The sequence below is a fragment of the Oryctolagus cuniculus genome, chromosome 3 (genome assembly GCF_964237555.1).
Source record: "Oryctolagus cuniculus chromosome 3, mOryCun1.1, whole genome shotgun sequence".
NCBI lineage: Eukaryota > Metazoa > Chordata > Mammalia > Lagomorpha > Leporidae > Oryctolagus > Oryctolagus cuniculus.
This window is the reverse complement of record NC_091434.1, coordinates 31,620,077-31,637,138: the sequence shown is the minus strand read 5'-3', so window position 1 is coordinate 31,637,138 and position 17,062 is coordinate 31,620,077. Positions and strand designations below refer to the sequence as shown.

The 17,062-nt window shown below is 43.8% G+C and overlaps 2 protein-coding genes across 4 annotated transcripts in view; both read right to left on the bottom strand.

Annotated features, from left to right (window-relative positions):
• Positions 1 to 1,605: 1,605 nt before the first annotated feature.
• LOC100355936 (gamma-crystallin A) lies at positions 1,606 to 3,746 on the bottom strand. The gene is made up of 4 exons (XM_070071593.1): positions 3,738 to 3,746; positions 3,397 to 3,639; positions 2,652 to 2,654; positions 1,606 to 1,941 (listed from the first exon to the last, which is right to left on the bottom strand). Exons 1-4 carry the CDS (start codon positions 3,744 to 3,746, stop codon positions 1,669 to 1,671), a joined length of 528 nt encoding a protein of 175 aa, XP_069927694.1. The 3' UTR covers positions 1,606 to 1,668.
• Positions 3,747 to 5,410: 1,664 nt separating this feature from the next.
• Positions 5,411 to 17,062, bottom strand: part of C3H2orf80 (chromosome 3 C2orf80 homolog) — a 28,745-nt gene continuing 17,093 nt past the window's right edge. For 2 of the 3 annotated variants that reach the window (XM_002712561.5, XM_008259061.4), the window contains 3 exons: positions 13,614 to 13,701; positions 12,266 to 12,381; positions 5,411 to 5,875 (listed from right to left, as the gene is read on the bottom strand). In XM_002712561.5, coding sequence (XP_002712607.2) covers positions 5,867 to 5,875; positions 12,266 to 12,381; positions 13,614 to 13,701 — 213 coding nt within the window. In that variant the 3' untranslated portion in view covers positions 5,411 to 5,866. Of the gene's footprint in view, positions 5,876 to 12,265; positions 12,382 to 13,550; positions 13,702 to 17,062 lie in introns of those variants that run through there. The other variant, XM_051848241.2, reaches the window with a different exon arrangement.

Here is a 17,062-nt window from a genome sequence, read left to right as displayed (position 1 = left end):
ACGCCGAGCGCGCCGCTCTCCTCCAATCAGGAGCGGCTCTTGCAGCTTGTCAAGTTGGTGAGAGGCAGCTGGGTAGAAGCTGCTTCTCCCTTCTCAGCGCCATATTGTGGGAGAGCAGATGCATAGAATAAGTCTTAATTCCAGTAACTTAGTCTAGTCCAAGTTGCTCCCCACATAACCTTACGCCGGTACCTCACTGTCTTGATTACCATTACATTGTGGTAAGTTGTGAAACTAGGAAATGTGAATTCTTCTACTATTTGCTTTTTCTCAAGACTATTTTGGCTATTCTGTGTCTATATAGAGTTTAGAATAAGCTTAGCAATTTCCACAAAAAGTCAACCGGGACAGAACATTATTTTAGTTTATATAAATTTGGAAAAGAAACTATCACGCTAGGAGAGTAGCTCTGTCAGTGGGAAGAAATTCCAGAGATGAGCTGGATAGCAAATAGTAACACCTCACTCTGCATAATGGAATCTTTGATAATTGAGTTGGTAAAAATTCATATTCAAGTCCAAAATAAAGAAGACCATATTGTGATGTTGAATTTGAGAGGATATTGCAGGTATATCAATTTCTCATACTTACATTGGTATAATAGCTTAAAAGTGATACAGTGTGTTCACAATCTTTTCCTTTCTTTTCATCATAATTATCCTGGGAGTTTATTATCATGTTAGTTTTTATTGATCATTTGGCACAGAGAAGACAAGAAATGACTTGTTTAATGAAGTAAGCTTATAAATGGGTAACCAGCTCTCCTGGTTTCCCTGAAACTAAGGGCTAGGATGGAAGACTTTTAGTGCTAACACTGGGAGAGTCCCTGGAAGACTGGGCAGCTGAGCTGGTCTCTCTACAAGTAAGTAGCAGAGGTAGCATAAGAGATCAGGCAGTCTAGGATGGGCATTTGGCCGAGTGGTTAAGACATCAGTTGAGATGCCTCTGCTCCACATTGGGAGTGCCTGGGTTTGGTTCTTGGTTCCGGTTCCCAACTCCGGCTCAAATAACTGGGTCTCTGCCACTCAAGTGGGAGAGCTGGATTGAGTGAGTTCCCTCCTCCTGACTTCAGTCTCAGCCGAGCCCTTGCAGTTGTGGGCATTTGGAGACTGGGCATATGGATGGGAGCTCTCCCTCTGTGTCTCTGCCTTTGAAATAAATAAATCTGAAGATTAAAAAGAAATCATGCTGTTTAACTTTTGTTGACACTTTTAACACCAAACAGGCTAGATCTTTTCTACTTTGAAAATTCCCCTCTCTTCATCTGTCTTTTTTTGTCTGATCTTATCTTCAGCGACCCTAATCCTTTCAGCAATGCCTTGTCTTTGGTGCCCCAGCCACAGGTGGGGGTTCTACATTCTTTCCCTTCTGTGGGTTCTATTAGTTGTTTATTATGTTCTTCTCTCTCCTTCAGACTGTAGGTCATGGAAGGCAGAAACAGTCTGCCTCCTTTCGATGACAGCAGTGAATACTCTATAGATACAGTTGTCTGAGCAACAGAAATTGAAGGAAAATGCAAAACACCTTTCAAGATCACGGGAGTTGCTTGGGGTCACCGCTTCCTAAAATTCAATTATTACTTAAAGATAAACAAGAGCCACTGAGTGCCAGGAACATGATTGGTGTGTTTATTGCATTTTCTAATGTGGATCACAAGAAAAGCACAGTCTAGTACAAGTCAATGACCCGTCTCAGAGAGCCGACTTTGGCATCCATGGCCCCCCAGTCGTGGTACCGCCTGTAGTCTCCAGGTCTGAGCAGGTACTGCCGCCCCCGGTAGTTGGGCATCTCGTAGAGGACCCAGCAGCCCTCCAGCACGTGGAGGGAGAAGATCTCATTGAGGCGGAAGCGATCGTGGATGCAGGGGCAGTCCTCAGTGAGCTCGTGTACAAGACCCCGGTAGTCATCTCTCTCGTACAGCCTTATCCTGTGAGAGCTGGTCTGTCGTGACAGTAAACACAAGAAGAATTAATGGTGTGCATCCCTGGGGTCAACGAAAGTGACCTCGTTAACCTGCATCCAGAGGAAGCTCGGCTTTCACAGTGTCCTGTAAAATATGCCTTCTCCTTAATCCCACTCCTGATGTTGTTGTTCTAGCCAATCAGGAGGAGTGTTGAAATGAAGCTGCCCTGGTCAGTGATCTGGAAATCTAATTGAAGAAACAAACACTGAAATACAGAGAGTGGAAGCATTGCCTTTGTCAGCAACCGTCTCTCACAACCTAGTTAGTGAGGCTGCCGGAGGATTTTCACTCCTGTTTCCAGATTCCCTGTCATCGAGACCTGTCACGATTACCTCTAAGTCACTTTGGCACTTGTAATTTTCCATGATTTGTATTTACTCTGAGTCTACACACCTTTTCAAATGATGTTTTGCAAACCATTTGGACTTTTTGAGTTTTTTCTTAGCCCAAAGAAATATGTTCTTGCATATCTACATATCGTTCTAGTCTAAATTTGATTTCAGTCCTGAACCTGCTGCTCAATTTGGTGCCATCAGAAAGCATAACCACACATTCTGCCTGATTAAAAAAGATGAAACTGCACTTTGGTGAGGACTGTGACCTGTGCATCCTAATCAATTATCTGTCTCTGATATTCTTGTAAGAAACTGGTTGATAATGACTCTTGGGGAAATACAAAACCACTTACATGCTGAGATGTGTTGTTCTAAGTTCCAACTTATTATGTCATAGAATGTTCTGGAAAAACCACGAATGCAGTCAGAATATATTATACTTGCATTGTTTACCCATAGCCTGCTAGATTTTTAATCCTTAAGAAGGAATTATATATAGGGCAGGCCTTTGGTGCAGTGGTTGAGATGCTGGTTGGGGAGGCCACCATCCCATACAAGAGCCTGGATTTGAGTCCTGGCTCCACTCCTGATTCCAGCTTCCTGCTCATACACACTCTGGAAGGCAACTCATGATCGCTCAAGTAGTTGGGTCCCTGCCAGCCACATGGGGGACCTGGACTGAGATCCCAGCTCTCAGGCATTTGGGGCATGAACCAGCAGATGAATGCTTTCTTTCTCTCTGTCTCTCTCTACCTGCCCTTTCTCTCAAATAAAATTAAATTAAACTACAATAAAAAATTGTTATCCAGATAGATATCTTTCTTTACTAATCAAGGTGATTTTAATTTAGAAATTAGGTATCACTTGGATGGTACCAAGTTTAATTTTAAAGGTTGTAATGTGATTTCTTGTGTCCTAGAGCAATGTTGATGTCTGTAAGTAAGAAAAATAGAGATGACAATTGATGTTTTTCTCCTTGGAGGCCTTCCTGTCCTTACTCTACAGAAGTTCTAGGCTGGAACAAACTGACTTTTTTAAGCAGAAATTAATGGCCATTGGCCACTGCTTTCACACTAGGCAGCTGGAAGCAAGACTCACGTAAGGAATTGCACGGCAGGAGCGGATGGAGTCGCTGAGGCCCATCCACTGCTGGTAGTCAGGGTAGTCGCCAGGGCGCAGGAAGTACTGGTGGCCCTGGTAGTTGGGGCGCTCATAGAGCATCCAGCAGCCGCTGTCCACGCGGATGGAGTTGCAGCGGCTGAAGTAGGGCTGCAGGTTGGGGCAGTCGCTGCTGCACTCATAGCAGCGGCCCTGGAAGCCCCGGTCCTCGTAGAAAATGATCTGCAGTGGAAAACAAGGTGACAGCAGAAGTCAGCTGGATGGTCTGCCCCCCAGAGTAGACAGTCCATAGCCGTGGGATGACGCCTCAAGGGGCTTACCTTCCCCATGGCTGTTGATAGTGGGTGTTCAGCGTCCACTGTGATGGGGACGAGAGTGGCAGCCAGTATATATAGCAGGACGGCTGCTGCGTTGGCAAGAACAACACAAAAGGGACCTGGGGGTAGTGTGTAAGGGGATTTCTGCGTTCTGTCTGTTTTTCATTTGGGATCATGGGGCAAGGGGCTGCCATTCTCTCTGGCATTTTCGAGTTGTCCTCACTAGCTCCAGTGAAAGGTATTGAAGTCAGCAGAGCCATTATGACCTTGGAGACAAAGGGCGCACTTCTCATCCTATGCAGCACTCTAGAAATACATTACATGCCCTGCATTGTGCAATGTTTGCCTATGGAAACTGCTGAGATGGAGCTCGGAGCTTTCATCTGAGGTACATGTGAGACTCACGTGAGTTCCAGGACTGGAAGTGTGAAGAGGCAACTCCAGATCTCAAACTAAAAGCCCTCTAATTGAAATACAGTTACATTTCTTCAGTATGATGTTGCTTTTGTTTAAAAAAATCATATTTTTATATAGGAAAGAAAGGATTAGGACTATGTCTACACCAACATGTCAACCATGATCATCAATGAATTGCAAGATTACGGACCCTACTTTTATGTTTTTATCTATTTTTGTTGCTTTTTATTTCCTTAATTTTATAATATATGTTGCCTTCCTGAGATGCATAGTAAAATCATTGTAAAACTATGACATTGAATTAATCATGGAAAGCAGTTAATTTCAGAAATATGTATATTTCATCTTGATATTAACACCTCTCTGAACTAAAAGTAAAGATATTTCCTGAGAGTCTGTGGAATACTCAAAAGAGTAGGAAAATATACAGGACCCTTTTGCTCCTCTCTCACCTCCACCCTTATTTCCAGCTTGCTTTCTCTTTTTAAAATTAGCACCACGATTTCCTGTTTTCCCTCCCAAACGTGTCACTGGGGTGACTGCCTGAAGACCTTGTGTGTTGCTGCCATCCTGTTGATTCAGAAGCACTATTCAGACATGTAGGAGCAGAGGATGACCCCAAACCCCAGGTCATCTTTGGATGCAGGAAGGTGAAATCAAGTGTCTTTGTGCTTCAGGCCCAGGCAGGAACTCTATAAAACCACAGCGAGCAGTACACTCACAATGCCATTTGTGAAAATCCTTGGGCAGCATCCAAGGTTCGTGTACAAAGGGTTAAAGGAGAGGCAGCAGTGGCTTATATCTAGCAGAGCTAAGACAGAAGGAAGCTGGGCAAAACCCCATGGAGTTAGCCAGCTGGCAGCATACGCAGGGATCCCAGGTCACAGACACCATCTGCGCCTCCCTGCTTGTGCTGCAAGTCTACTGGGCTATCTCAGTTACAGCCATAAGCAACCAGTGTGCAAAAGGCTGCAAGGGTCTCCCCAGCCACACCTCACATGGGAACACACCACCCTTTTCAGCAGAAGCCAGTGAACTGCACCATGTTTTTGCATGTATTAATGAAATTGTTCTTCAGGAAGAGCGGATACCAGAGCCTTGAGAGAGGTGTAATCTGCATTGGCACTTATCTGACTGAGTTGTTACTACCTACATGGGCAGGCTAAGACATGTGCCTACATTTTGAAAAGGTGCTGAAAAAAAAAGAATATTTTCTTCTTCTAGTAGTCATATTATACTGACAGAAAGCCTGCACCCACTTTTCTTTTAATGCTTTATTGAAATGATTTTAAATTTTATCATATGAGAATACAGTAAAGGCCACCAGTGACAGGTTTATTTTATTTTGGATTAAAACCTTGGCAAACTGCCACTTACTCTACCACTGTGCAAAATTCAATGCTATACTTTTGTAAAATAGCTACAAAGCCAGTCTGCTGTGACAGAGAAATGCAATATATTCTGAATTCTCCAGTAGTCTTCCAGTCATGATGCAGTAGCATAAGAAAGATACATTTTTTTTCTTTTAACGAAATGCTGCCATGCAATATGCTTCTAAGAGAAGAAAGGGCAACAACAAAAATAACACTTCAGTGCATCCAAAGCGAACTGTAAAGATAACTGTGCTGGCAAGAGCTGCAGCTTCAAGATGATCTTTCTTGTCTTCTCCCATTATTGTCTTCCATTATGAAGTTCCACGGTACAATTCCAAGAGTTTAAGTGACCTATAGAGGATAAAGGATCATTTTATACCAATAATATAGCTTGGACACACAGCCACTAGCTCTCAATATATAGGAAATTAAAGTCAAATATGTTGGTAGGAAAAAATTTCCATGAACCTGTTCTTATAGATTTGGAAATTGGATTATATTTATCAATGTATGCACTATGTGATCCCATAGTGGATCCTGTGCAGAAGAAAAAATGCTTTTAAATGATACAGTTGACAAAATTGGTATAGAGAGGACAGATTACACAGACCTACTAATGTAGATAGTCTAAAATGTTTTACTGTTCCTAGGGAATATATACCAAAGTACATAATAGTAAAGTTATTTTATGTATATGTATATATGTGTATATATATATATATGTGTGTGTGTGTGTGTGTATATATATTCCATAATGACTCAGAAAAGATTTTGGAAGTGGGGAGAGAGAAGGATAAAGCAAATAGAAAAAAAGAATTGGTGAATCTGGGTAATAGGAATAAGTGAGTTCTTTACCATTCTTGGAACTTTTCCCTAAGTTTGAAATTATTTACAAATAAATAAATAATAAAAGTTACACTTTTGTGACCAACCCTTCTCAAAACAAATCATTTTTTGATCTCTGGGTCAGTTATGTATCATGTGCGTAGAGTACAATAATTTGAATTTCTGATACATTGTTTTGAATTTACTCTTAAACTGCCCACTCCTGTCCTGTTTGTATAACACTGAGTTCTTCAGGGGTGGTAACAAGGAAGCAGTTGCATCTCTGCTTGCTGTGGTCCTGGCACTTCTAGCCCTTGCGTGCATTCTAGCTCATTTAGCCCTTGTGGCAACACTTTGAGGAAGGTGGTATGATGAATGCTTTTAAATTCTTTTTTCCAGATGAGAAACTGCAGCACAGAGATCAAATCACTCACTCCAGTTGTTAAGTAGGGAGCCAGGATTTAAGAAGTTACTGTTGGGGGCCAGCACTGTGACATAGCAGGTAAAGCTACTGCCTGCAGTGCTGGCATCCATATGGGTGCTGGTTCGAGTCCCGGCTGCTCCACTTCTGATCCAGTTCTCTGCTATGGTCTGAGAAAGCACTACAAGATGGCCCAAGTCCTTGGGCCCCTGCACCCTGGCTCCTGGCTTCGGATCTACCTAGTTCCTGGCCATTGTGGCCATCTGGGGAGTGACCCAGCAGATAGAAGACTCTCTCTCTCTCTGTCTCTGCCTTTATGTAACTTTGCCTTTCAAATAAATAAATAAATCTTTAAAAAAAAGATGTTGTTGTCTAACTCTTCAGTATCGTCTTGTACATTCCAAGCTGATTTCCTACTAATGTGCTCTGTACTGACACAGTATCCTAGGAAACAGTGATGCTGGTAGTTGGTTTTAAAATAAATGTTTGTCTCTTTATTTGAGAGACAGAGAGAGCGAGAGAGAGAGAGAGAGGTCCCGCACACTAATTAACTCCCAACAGCAGGAAGCTGGAATCAAACCAAAGCCAGGGTTTAACCCAGGCACTCAGATATGGGATGTGGGTATTGCAAGTGGTGTCTCAACTGCTCTGCCTAGTACTCTCCCTGCTCATACTTATTTTGACTAATAAATGAGCAACTAACACCAATATAATAAAAAATTTTAAAACTGTTTCTAGGAATACTTAGATTTTAAAGAGTAATTTTCCCTTTTCTCTCACTTTATGAAGAAATTTCACAGCTGGAAAATACATAAAAAATTCTGAATAAGGCATTGTTTTATCTTGAGGTTAGCTAAAAGTCATGATACAGCATCCACAAGCCATAAAGGAAAAAAAAAAAAAAACTAAGCAGCTCAAGTATATCAAATGAAAAATTTTTCAAACAACAAATGTAAAAGTATATTTTTTCATCTTTTAAATACAAGATTAATTTCTCTCTTTTTTTTTTTTTTACTGAGAACCCCCACAAGCTCAGATTAATTTCTCTTATGTTAAAAACAGTTCTTAGAAACCAGTACATGTGGGCTTCAAAAAGCTCAGGGAAGATGGAGTTAAATAACAAGTTTAGGAGGTGAGTGAGTGATGAATGGTTGATGCCTTAGGACATCCACATCCTATATCAGAGTTCCTGGATTCAAGCCCCACCTGTGCTCTAATTTTAGCTTCCCTGCTACTTCACACCCTCGGGACTGAGCAGGCAAGTACTCGGGTTCCTTTCGCATGTGGGAGACCCAGATTGAGTTCTTGGTTTTGGCCCAGCCCAGCTCCAGCTACTGGGGCTATTTGGGGGGTGAATCAGTGGATGGAAGGTCCCTCTCTGTCTCTGTCTCTGTCTCTGTCCAGTAAGCTGGATGGGGAGTGGAGCTGGGACCCTAAGCAGTATGAACCACTAAGCCAAATGCCCACTCCAATGTGGAAAGTTTTTGAAGTCCATGCTTGGTCTTTCCTTTTTTTTTTTTCTTTTTTAAAGATTATTTTTACTTATTTTGAAAGGCAGAATTAGAGAGAGGGTTGGGGAGAGACAGAGAGATTGAGATCGTCCATCTGCTGGGTCACTCCCCAAATGGCTACAACGGCCAGGGCTGTGTCAGGCTGAAGCCGGGAGCCTGGAGCTCCCTCTGGGTGCAGGGGCTCAAGCACTTGGGGTATCTTCTGTTGCTCTCAGGTATGCTAGCAGGGATCTGGATCAGAAGCAGAGCATTGAACTGGCATCCATAGGGGATGCTGGTGTCACAGGTGCCAGCTTAACTTGTTATGCCACAACACTGGCCACTGGTCTTTTCCTAATAAGCATTTTCCATTAATTTTTGAAGGCCCCTCATATGCATGAATTTAAAAATGTTTGAATCAGAATAAATATCACTTCCATTTTCCACAAGCTTTCTATAGCCTCCTCACATTTGTATACTTATACGTATATGTATAGTAAACATTGGAATATAACCAGAAGTATTAACAGAGGTTAGTTCTAGACATGGGAAAGAAGTATGGGGAAGAGGGTATTCTTTTACATTTCACTTTATATTTTCTGTATGGTTTGAAAATTTTACTTGTAAGCATATAACCCTATTATATGTGTAATTTAAAAATTTATTTATTTTCATCTATTTGAGAGGCAGGTTGACAGGAAGAGAGGGATTCGGGGTGGGTTTCATCTGCTGGTTCATTCCCCAAATGCCTGCAACAGCCAGGGCTGGCCCAGGAGCCTGGAGCTCCATTCAGGTCTCTCATGTGGGTGGCAAGGGCTCAAGCAGTTGAATCATTACCTGCTGCCTCCCAGGCTGCATTAGCAGGAAGCCAGATCAGAAACAGAGGTGCTGGAACTCTAATTGGCGCTCTCATAGGGAATGCTGGCATCCCATGTGGCAGCTTAAGCCACTGTGCTGCAATGCCTACTTCACTACTATAAAACTTTAAACTAGTTTTACACACACTACCCAGGAATTGGAAAAAGATGCCTGAAGTATACAAATAACAGCATGAAAGAAACACCAAATGGATTTTGTGTTGTTGGATTATCTAGAAGGGGTATGTATGGACAAGATTCATCTCAGGACTTGGTCCTGTTACAGAATGTTCTTTGTTTCTTTCTTTTTTTTTTAAGATTTATTTGTTTATTTGAAAGGTAGAGTTACAGAGAGGCAGAGGTAGAGGCAGAGAGAGAGAGAGAGAGAGAGGAGAGAGAGAGAGAGAGAGGTCTTCCATCCACTGGTTCACTCCCCAGATGGCTGTAATGGCTAAAGGTGAGCCAATCAGAAGCCAGGAGCCAGAGCCAGGAGCTTCTTCCGGGTCTCTCACATGGGTACTGGGGCCCAAGGACTTGGGCCATCTTCTACCACTTTACCTTGCCACATCAGAGAGCTGGATTAGAAGTGGCGCAGCCCGGACTTGAACTGGCGCCCATATGGGATGCTGGCATGGCAGGTGGCGGCTTTACTCGTTTTGTCACAGTGCTGGCTCTTGGCCTTTGTTCTTCTGACTCTCTGGGCTCACTGGGTTGATTAGTTACAGACCAGCTGGTTCCTGGAAAGGAGCCTCTTGATCAATATACACAGGGCACAGTGTTTGAGAGCGGTCACCCAAGGGCCACCCACTTACTGCCAATCCATTCATAGACAATAGCTACTGAGACTCCACTGCCTGCAAAGCACTTCATATGTGAGCTGCAAAATTCACATTTTACTCCATTTGTCTATGAATTTTCTCATACACGTGGGAAATGATAAAGGAATAAAGATCTGGGGCAGCTGTTATGGTACAGCAGGTTAGGCCACTGCCTGGGACACTGACATCCTAAATGAGCATCAGTTTGAGTCCCAGCTGCTCCACTTCTGATCCATCTCCTTGTTAATGTGCATGGGAACCTGGGAACACAAAGATGGCAGAAATGCTTGAGTCCCTGCCACCAACATGGGAGACAGAGCTGGAGTTCCAGGCTCCTGGCTTTGTCCTGGCTCAGCCCTGGCCTTTGTGTTCATTTGGGTAGTGATCCAGCAGATGGAAATTCTCTCTCTCTCTCTCATACTATCTCTCCATGTCTCTCTGTAACACTGCCTTTTAAGTAAATAAAACAAATCTTTTTTTTTTTTTTTAAAAGATCTGTTTTCATCAAGAATCCAACCATCGTTATAGGTTGCGGAAGAAAATACATATGAGACAAAATTTTGTTTTCTTTTTTTTTGTTTTTATCTTTTTACAAAATTTTATTTTCAAAAAAACACACTAATGATTGATTGTTCAAGCTTGATTTTCTTTACATTGGGACCACAGGTGAGCCTTGGGGTGGGGCTGTCTGTGAACCCGTTTCAGGGACCTGCTTTTTCATGATTAAGCCTAAAATCTAGATTATTGGAGGTCTGTGTGTGCACATTTGGTTGTTTCTGTGATTTTTTTCTGTTGTTACTGTTTTTGACATGTTTTGTTTTTGTCTTTAAAGTTTGCTGTCCCCAAATGCATAAGAAAAAAGACAACATCTTACTTTAAAAACTTCTTCAGAAATAAAAATATGATGCTACAAAATCTGTACCTGCAAATCTCATCACAGTAAATACTTTTGAAAACTCAGTATAGTGATGACTTCCCAACAGTGCAATTATTCTGGTATTAGATAACACATAAAGAAATCCTGATGCGCCCCCAAAATTCAGGCCATTCCTATAGCTGCTGTGGGTAAGACAATCAGTAGTTTGCCTCTGGACCCCAGACTAATCCTGAACTCCATGTAATCCCAATCTATTACAAAATTCTCATTCAAAAATTGCACAGTACAGCAACCAAATTTCAATTTTCTTTTTTTTTTTTTTTTTAATAGGCAGAGTGCACAGTGAGAGAGAGAGACAGAGAGAAAGGTCTTCCTTTGCCGTTGGTTCACCCTCCAATGGCTGCCGCGGCCAGCTCACCGGGCTGATCCGATGGCAGGAGCCAGGTGCTTATCCTGGTCTCCCGTGGGGTGCAGGGCCCAAGCACTTGGGCCATCCTCCACTGCACTCCCTGGCCACAGCAGAGAGCTGGCCTGGAAGAGGGGCAACTGGGACAGAATCCAGCACCCCGACCGGGACTAGAACCCGGTGTGCCGGCGCCGCAAGGCCAAATTTCAATTTTCAACATGTGTTTCTTGATATAAGCCCGATTCACAACTCAGTGCATCCATTTTCAACATTGCCTCTCCTTTTCCTTTTTCACTACCCTTCAGCTACCAGGAGTCTCTCAGTAACAAAGCCCTGTGTCCCAGACCCCCAGTCCTGGCCCCTTCTCTGATTCTCTCCCCCTCAGCTTTCACAAGGAGGACCAACTTGCTCTCTGACTTCTTTTTAAACCCTCTTTGCATCTGCACATTACAGGTGAAAGCCCAGAGCTGGGAACACAAAGAACCCTCTTCCCTCTTACCTTCCCCTCCAGCCTGTCAATGTCTGGCCATGCTCTGGGTTCTGCAACCCACAACTCAGGAACCAGGCAGACTGAGGAGATACTCAGCAGGAAATGGTCTGAGAGGGGGACCAAGAACGGGAACTTTTGTGATGCAGATATTCATCTTAACCTTCTTCTCAACAGACTGATTTGAATCAACAGCTGATCTGAATAGTGTCTGTCAAATCCTGAAAATATAATAATGGCTAATATTTTAGATTTCACTCTGTGACAAGCACTGTTGTCATCTCTTAACATAAGCATAATCTTAACTCTTCACGTAGTCTCAGTTGATCATCTCAACCACTTAAGAGAAGCGAGTATCATTGTTCTTCTCATTTTCCAGGGAGGAAATGAAGGCACAGAGGGGTTAAGTAGCCTGCCTGGTGTCACGTAGCTGGGAAATAGAGGGCTTTATGTTCAAACCCAGAGTGTTTAACTACAAAGGCTAGGTGTTAACCACCATATAAGTAAAGTACTCTCAAAACTTGTGGTATTAGCTTGACTCAGTCTGTTTTTAGACCTACTTTGTTCTTTGGCTGTGCATCTGAAAGGATCTTTGGTGGTTTCCATTCTGTGGCATTTACTTCCTTTGTGGAGCACTTGGTGGCATTTCTATTTGTTGCCCTTCTTAACTTGATACCTGCAGACAGAGACAGTAGCTATACTGCATAAAAACTTCTATAAAACATATGTCCACTCATAGTTTTATTTATTTTTAAATATTTTCAACTTTATATTTTACTTATTTATTTTTGAGATGACATATTTTTAATTTGCATTATAGTTGAAGACTTAGTGCTCCACTAAATTAAGAGTTCAACAAATAGAGCGTAGAAAGATCATGGTTCAGAGGGAACATAGGCACAAGTTACACACAATAATCAAATGAAAAGAAGTTCAACTTCACTCATATAATATGGCTTTTAAAAGTCACAAACAATCATTAAAACTATAGGGGTATATAATTCCTATCAATTTGTTTAACAAAGATTTAAAATAAAGTTTGACAAAACACTGTATTTGCAGCAAAATTGATACACACCAGGCATTTCTTTTTTTTTAATTTTTAGTATTTTAAAAAATTTTAGCTCCTGGCCGGCGCCGCGGCTCACTAGGCTAATCCTCCGCCTTGCGGCGCCGGCACACCGGGTTCTAGTCCCGGTCGGGGCTCCGGATTCTGTCCCGGTTGTCCCTCTTCCAGGCCAGCTCTCTGCTGTGGCCAGGGAGTGCAGTGGAGGATGGCCCAAGTCCTTGGGCCCTGCACCCGCATGGGAGACCAGGAGAAGTACCTGGCTCCTGCCATCGGATCAGCGCAGTGCGCTGGCCGCAGCGGCCATTGGAGGGTGAACCAACGGCAAAGGAAGACCTTTCTCTCTGTCTCTCTCTCACTGTCCACTCTGCCTGTCCAAAAAAAAAAAAAAAAATTTTTAGCTCCCACATATAGGGGAGAATATGTGGTATTTGTCTTTCTGTGTCTGGTTTATTTCCCTCAACATGATGTCCTCCAGGTCCAACCATTTTGCTGCAAATGATAGAATTTCATCCTTTTTTTTTAGCTCAATACTATTCCAATGTCTGTATATGCCATAGTTTTAAAAAGTCCATTCATCTGATGATGGACACCTTGGTTGATTCATTCGCAGTTTTAGATTTGTCCCTTTTGTACTGCTTAGCTCCTGTCCCCCAGGGTCTAAGAAAGACAATTTCCTTGATCCCATTAATGGAGGAAAATCAAACCATAAAAGCTCCTGGTTCATTTTCATTCAACCAGGCAGAAAAATCTAATTACCTCTACACTTTGGACCTTACCTTTGAGCCCACCTCCCAATTTTACTTAAGTTTCTCTAAGCACATGGAAGTTGGCAGGCTTACTCTGTTTGCGGGCATATTCTGCTGCTTTGGGCGCTGTTAACATGGCAAAAGGGTGCAAGGAGAGGTGGAGAGATGGAGCTCGGGGAACCTGAAAAGGAACACAGTCTTGTTTTTTAAAGTTGTACACACCTCGTGCTGTTAACACCTGCTTGCTGTTGTACTCGGTCTTTTCAACCAGCTGAGTCCTTAGTTCATGGCTGAGCTCATGTTTCATGGTTAAGATCATTCCTGCACTACCTTTTGCTCCTCAGCATGGCTTCCTTGCCTGGAACACCTTTCAAAAACTGCAGCTCCTCTCACAGCTCCCTTGGTGGGGAATGGCCATTTCTTCCTGTTCTGCCTCCAGGACCTACTTTTCCTGTGAGATGGAGCTTAAATATCAAACCTGGTTGTCTAGCAGTTATTGTTTGGTTTCTTCTCTGACAAACTTGCTTGTGCACTTGATGGCACTTTCCACTGATGGCACTGCCTGCCCCCTGCCCCCCTCCACTCCAAACGCAGAATTACTGCTTCACTCCTCTGTGAACTTGGGGCATGCAGGCACATCAATCAAGGCCGTGTGCTATGTCTATGACTTAGCTGTCCCTCAATACGCTGGCAATGTCCCTTCATTCCTTCCTTCATCAAGTACAAGTGAGCACCTGCCACAGGCCAAGGCCTGTTTTTAGGAGCTGTGGTTACAAAGGTGGATGAAATTCCTAACCTTCTGGGACTGAGTAAGGCGAGACAAACAATAACCACAAGACAGTCAAGGTCATTAATTACCTACTAGGTTAAGTTTAACGAGTGAATCAATCAAGGTGCTGTGGCAGAGGCATGGGCAGCCGCCACTTCAGACAGAATGGACAGGGTGAGTCTTGAGAAGGACACCATGTTGGCCGAGATGGCTGAGCCACGGCCAGGTGGAGGGAGGAGCCAAGGGAATGTAAAGGAGCCGAGGGAGGTCTTGTTGCTAAGCATGGGTTTCCGGATGCAGAAAGGAAGCCATGGAACAGGGGAAGGGGTCATGAGACTGATGAGGGAGGCAGGACCCAGATTATGAGAGTCCTTGTTGGTCACGCTGGGGAGATGTACAGCGACACTCATTCCAAGATGAAATGTGAAACCATGGAAATTAAAAAAAATATTTATTTATTTGAAAGTCTAAGTTACAGAAAGAGGGGGAGGAAGGGAGAGAGAGAGAAGAATCTTCCATCTGCTGATTCACTCCTAGGAGCCAGGAGCTTCATCCAGGTCTCTCACATGGGTGTCAGGGACCCAAGCACTTGGGCCATACTCTGATACTTATCCCAGGGCATCAGCAGGGAGCTGGATTGAAAGTGGAGCACCCAGGACTCCAACTGGCACCTCTATGGGGTGCTGGTGTCAAAGGCAGCAGCATCACTTGCTATGCCACACTGCTGGCCTCTGAAGTATTTTTTAGTACTGTGCGAAGGTCTAGATTTATGTTTGGAGAAATATCATGTTGGTGGCTATGTGCAGAATAGATGGAAGGGTGAAAGCTGGGAGGCCAGTTACTTTAAAAATATTTTAAAATTTAAATAGAAAGAGACAAAGAGGTAGAGAGAGAGAGAGAGAGAGGGAGAGAGAGAGAGAGAGAGATGCTTTCATCTGCTGGTTCATTCCTCAAATGTCTGCAACAGCTGAGGCTAGGACAGGCTGAAGCTGGAAGCTGCGAACTCAATTCAAGTCTTTCACGTGGGTGGCATGGACCCAGCCACTTGAACTATCACCTGTTCCCTCCAGGGTCTGCATCAGCAGGAAGCTGGAATCAGGCACTTGGATATGGGGCATGGGCATCTTAATCAGCATCTTAACAGCTAGTTAATTTAAGCCAGTGACTTAGAGAGTGCCTTGCACATAGCAGGCCCTCAAATATTATTGGTTAGTTGAAGAAACTATAAAAAAACCAGACTGGTCAAGGCAATAGTGGTTCACAGCACGGACTTGAGTGTCCATTGACTGTACTGAATGCAATATGCACCATTTATTTATAAGATGTGTATCTTGGGCACACCACTTACCTTCTCTGTGCCTATTTCTGTATGTGATAGCAATAATACTGATAACTGGCCGGCGCCGCGGCTCACTAGGCTAATCCTCCGCCTAGCGGCGCCGGCACACCGGGTTCTAGTCCCGGTTGGGGCGCCGGATTCTGTCCCGGTTGCCCCTCTTCCAGGCCAGCCCTCTGCTGTGGCCAGGGAGTGCAGTGGAGGATGGCCCAGGTGCTTGGGCCCTGCACCCCATGGGAGACCAGGAAAAGCACCTGGCTCCTGGCTCCTGCCATCGGATCAGCGCGGTGCGCCGGCCGCGGCGGCCATTGGAGGGTGAACCAACGGCAAAGGAAGACCTTTCTCTCTGTCTCTCTCTCTCACTGTCCACTCTGCCTGTCAAAAAAAAAAAAAAAAAAGAGAGAGAAATAATACTGATAACTACCTGATAAGATTGTGCTAAGGATTAAAGTGTTAGCATATGTAAAAGGAATGGTGCTTGTACATAGTATTGGCAATACTTGTAAATTAGCTTTTTTTTTTTTTTTTTTTTTTTTTTTTTTTTTTTGACAGGCAGAGTGGACAGTGAGAGAGAGAGACAGAGAGAAAGGTCTTCCTTTTTGCCGTTGGTTCACCCTCCAATGGCCGCCGTGGCCAGTGCGCTGCGGCCGGCGCACCGCGCTGTTCCGATGGCAGGAGCCAGGAGCCAGGTGCTTTTCCTGGTCTCCCATGGGGTGCAGGGCCCAAGCACCTGGGCCATCCTCCACTGCACTCCCGGGCCACAGCAGAGGGCTGGCCTGGAAGAGGGGCAACCGGGACAGAATCCGGCGCCCCAACCGGGACTAGAACCCGGTGTGCCGGCGCCGCTAGGCGGAGGATTAGCCTAGTGAGCCGCGGCGCCGGCTGTAAATTAGCTTTCATTATGATGATGATTGCTATTTCATCATCATCATCATCATCATCATCATCATCATCACTACAGTTTCTCTCATGGACTCAGTAAATGCATGGAATTACCCTTGGCAGCTCCTGAGCCACCATTTCCTCAACAGGACTGTATCACATACCAGGGACCGTTTGAGTGAATTACTGACAAGGACGTCATTTGAGCTTGGAAGCCTAAATAATTAATATCCCTCTGCAGAAGCTGATTTTGTGGCTTATGTTACAGGACTCTATTTCCACGCAACAGAAGATGATTATACAATTATTTTTATGTATGTACTTCAGCAAATATGTCATTTCCCTAATAAAACATCCTTACATGACATGCAACTGAGGCAAACACCAGAAGACATTAGCAAGTAAACAAACATCCATTTCAGATTTCCAGGCAAGCATTTTTTCTACTCTGTCACCCAAAACTTTTAATGATCATGCTCCGAGTGATCAAGCTCCCATAGAACTGGTGTCCCTCCAAAGGAGTGCATAGTGGTATGGTTGGTTGGCATCTTGATT